The sequence below is a fragment of the Montipora capricornis genome, chromosome 6, assembly GCF_036669925.1.
Source record: "Montipora capricornis isolate CH-2021 chromosome 6, ASM3666992v2, whole genome shotgun sequence".
Lineage (NCBI taxonomy): Eukaryota > Metazoa > Cnidaria > Anthozoa > Scleractinia > Acroporidae > Montipora > Montipora capricornis.
In genome coordinates, this window is record NC_090888.1 from 71,129,048 (window position 1) to 71,132,455 (window position 3,408).

A 3,408-nucleotide genomic window follows, 5' to 3' on the forward strand; every position below is an offset into this window, starting at 1 on the left:
TTGACTCATTGACTAATTGACTCATGACTCTTCATTACTGGGTTGCCAAACCCAGTCGGAATCTCGGTTTCATTTCGTGGGTTTTTTACGGGGTTGCCAAACCCAGTCGGAATCTCGAGGGGTTTTTTTATTTTCCTTGTCGGGAAAAGTCTTGCCTGTCACTCCCCTGCTAAGTGGTGGCTTTGTGCATAGAGCCTTCTTCCCATATTTTCTTAGGATCGAGAGGGTAGTGGGTAATGCGTAGATTTCTCTGGTGGACACAGTAGAACGATTAACTTAACCGGCAATGGCGTCGAAAGTCATGTAACGCGAATGGCGTTTTAGTGGATCTTTGAACAAAATATACCCTTATGAAGCTCAATAATGGCAAGTCAATTGGATATACAGGCGATGGAATCTTAAAAGCGACGAGTAATGGACTTCGACAACAATCTATCGCCCGTCGAGCCGAAATCAAAGTGAGCTGTATTTACCTGAAGTACATGGTAATTTAACACGATTGAGTTTCTTGTCTTCACGCACGCAATGAAATAGGAAGCCTCTAAGAGTAAATATGTTGTTTGTTTCAATACATTTTTTGCTGGAAAAGGATTCTGTGGTATTTTCTGCCTAATATTATGTTGTATATTGAATTTTCGAGCTTAAGGTTGAAATGTGATATGGGAGAAGTTTTTAGTATTGCTCTGTAAGCAGGAAGGGTTCACAGGCCTGTGTGCTTGAGTTTCAACAAAATGAGCCCCAAAATCAGTGAAGGATTGTGACGCAGTTGAATAATAAAGTAGCTGCTATTTCCAAAATTATGGAATTACCTGGTTAGAATAAATAACGTCGCACGCGTCTTGGAGAGTAAATTTTGACTTTGCATAAACAAGACTTGGGTGATTGTGATCTTTGTTTTGACTTCGCTCATTTCATTGTCAAACTTTATAACACTTGATAGAAAAAGAAACTTACAAAAACCCGGTATCGTGCCATCATTTGACACAGATACTTCACTGTTTGGCGAGTAAACATGTCGCGGTAACTTCATCACGGCGCCCGCTAAATTCCGGCGATGTCACTTTCGATTTTGCGATTTATTTGTGCAGCCAAAACGTACAATAACAAAATTGAAGGTTGCAAAAATCCCCCAAAATATTTGTTGCTGATCGTAACTTTTTATATTCTATATTCACGGTTCATATAACGGAATATTCACGGTTCTAACCTAACCCTAACGCTAACCCTTTTCCAAATTCATAGCCTTTTTCAATATTTCAAAACGATTCCAAAGGCACTTTTTTTTTTGCTCCATAAGTTGTCACGAGATATGAAATTGCTATCTCAGTTAATTAATAAATAAGAAGACACTGAACTTACGAGTAACTTAACAGTTGCGCTGGAGCTTAACAAACGACGTCGGCAAGGGCGACAACAACAACACCGCAAAACAATGATATCATTGGTTAAAAGAGCAAATTATCTTACCACGTTTTTTTTCTGTACTCTACATAACGACGACGTCGTATCACCAAATTTATGCAGTAGCGTCTCTCATTCTCTATTTTCACTCTGAAACCGCTCGTACCAATTCATTTTTAGGATACTTCGCTAACATTGTACTACGAAAACCGAGGTGGAAAAATCGCGAAAGGCTTTTTTAAATGCAATAGTGCAAAGTTATATTTTGAGGTGACGTTTTCGTCACCATTTCCGTCGTAGATCTTACGGTCCCTATTTACAACAACGAAAACGAATACGTTGATTAGGGTTAGGGTTAGGGTTTGGTGTGAAACAACCATTCGACACAGGTGGTCCATAACCCTCTCCAGCTGCCAAAAGGCTGAAGTTGTGATTTTCACTGTAGCCCTGAGGTTAAATTCGGTCACCCGCAGTTACGGCAACTAATTATAAATGTGTAACTGGTACCTTGGCGACGGGAGAAAGAACAACTGAAAAATAACAGTCCTAAGTGGGATTCGTAACTTTCGACTTCCCGATCCGTAATACCGGTCGAATGCCCTATCATCCATTTAGCACCTAGATCCCCTGGGGAGTTAAGTCGCTTACCTTCGTCCCGAATGGATCTGGACAATGTGTTCCGCTAGTCTGCAGGCTCTACAAAGTATTGCACCTACTAATTTTAAATGCAACTTGAGATGTGTAATGTGATTCAGGAACCTTCGACCTCTTCTGTTACGGAGGTCGTAGGTTCAATCCCACGTTGGACTCTGATTTCGCCCGTCGCTAAGCGACAGGTGTTCAGGTGTCACCTCGGGATATATGAGATCAATAACCATATCAAACAACGTGACATCATGCGGTCTCGAATCCCAGTTAGGATTGTTCGCCTGTCATTTAACTTTCAGATATGTTGCAGTTCCAAACAGTACACTGGCAAACATTCAGGCGCAAAATGCAGCTAAGAAAACAAAAACCGATTGCCTATCTCATGGTTATCTTCATTCTGGTTGGTTCTTATTTCTATATCAACCTGCAGAGTTATGCATATTACACTAACAGGTTTTGGAATCCAGTTGTTTCATGTAAAGGCAGTGATGAAGAAATGGATCGACTCTTGAAACTCGCTTATCAAATTCACACGGTTTTAGACAGTATGGAAATCCGACATTGGCTGATGTATGGTTCAATATGGGGTGCCCTGCGTATTGGCAAACCCCTCCCTTGGGATAATGATGTTGACATTGGATTTGAAGGACAAGGTAAATTTGACAGAATGACATGGAGTGAATTTCTTGCACCTTTTGAGGCGGAAGGCCTGAAAATAAAGACTAAATGGACCCAAAGTGGGACTATTGTTATTTCCAAACCAGACCTTTGGCAGTCTGTAGATTTATTTGTTCTTTACAATCACAGAGGAATAATGAAAAGGCGAGGCCTGGAGTCGTGGATTTTCGCTCTTAATTACATGACCTATCATCAATTTCCAGCTTGGCTTGTGGAATCAGACCTTCCTCAAGCCAAGTTTGGGTTTTTTAATATCTCAGTTCCCAAAGGAGGTATAGAAATCATGAAACACCTTTATCCATTCAACTGGTGGAAGGATGTGCGTCCCAAGGGATGCTGAATCTTTTTTTAAGACGGAACGATCATTAGCGTCTCTTTAAACATAACCTGAACATGACTTTATTTATATGCAATTTTCAGACGCGAGGTCAAAATTCTTGCTAGGGAAATCTATATTATTAGTTAGTTTATGCTCACTATCAAGTCACATATATCCCCAAAAGCTATTAGGAGTGTTCCATTTTACGTTTTACAGTGAGGGTGCCTATCAGTGGTTGGCTGGCGGCGAAAAATGATCTAAAATCAAATAGCTTTAATTTAGTTTGGGTAAACAGCGAATTTTAGTCTAGCGTTTGGCGTTTTCCGTGAGGGCAAAGTGTTCTTTGGAGGCAAGATCGCGAC

At 40.5% G+C, this 3,408-nt stretch overlaps 1 protein-coding gene across 1 annotated transcript; it reads left to right on the forward strand.

The window, feature by feature from the left end:
* The first annotated feature begins 2,395 nt into the window (after window positions 1-2,395).
* Window positions 2,396-3,408, forward strand: LOC138050817 (uncharacterized protein RT0683-like). The gene has a single exon (XM_068897101.1). It carries the CDS (start codon window positions 2,396-2,398, stop codon window positions 3,065-3,067), a length of 672 nt encoding a protein of 223 aa, XP_068753202.1. The 3' UTR covers window positions 3,068-3,408.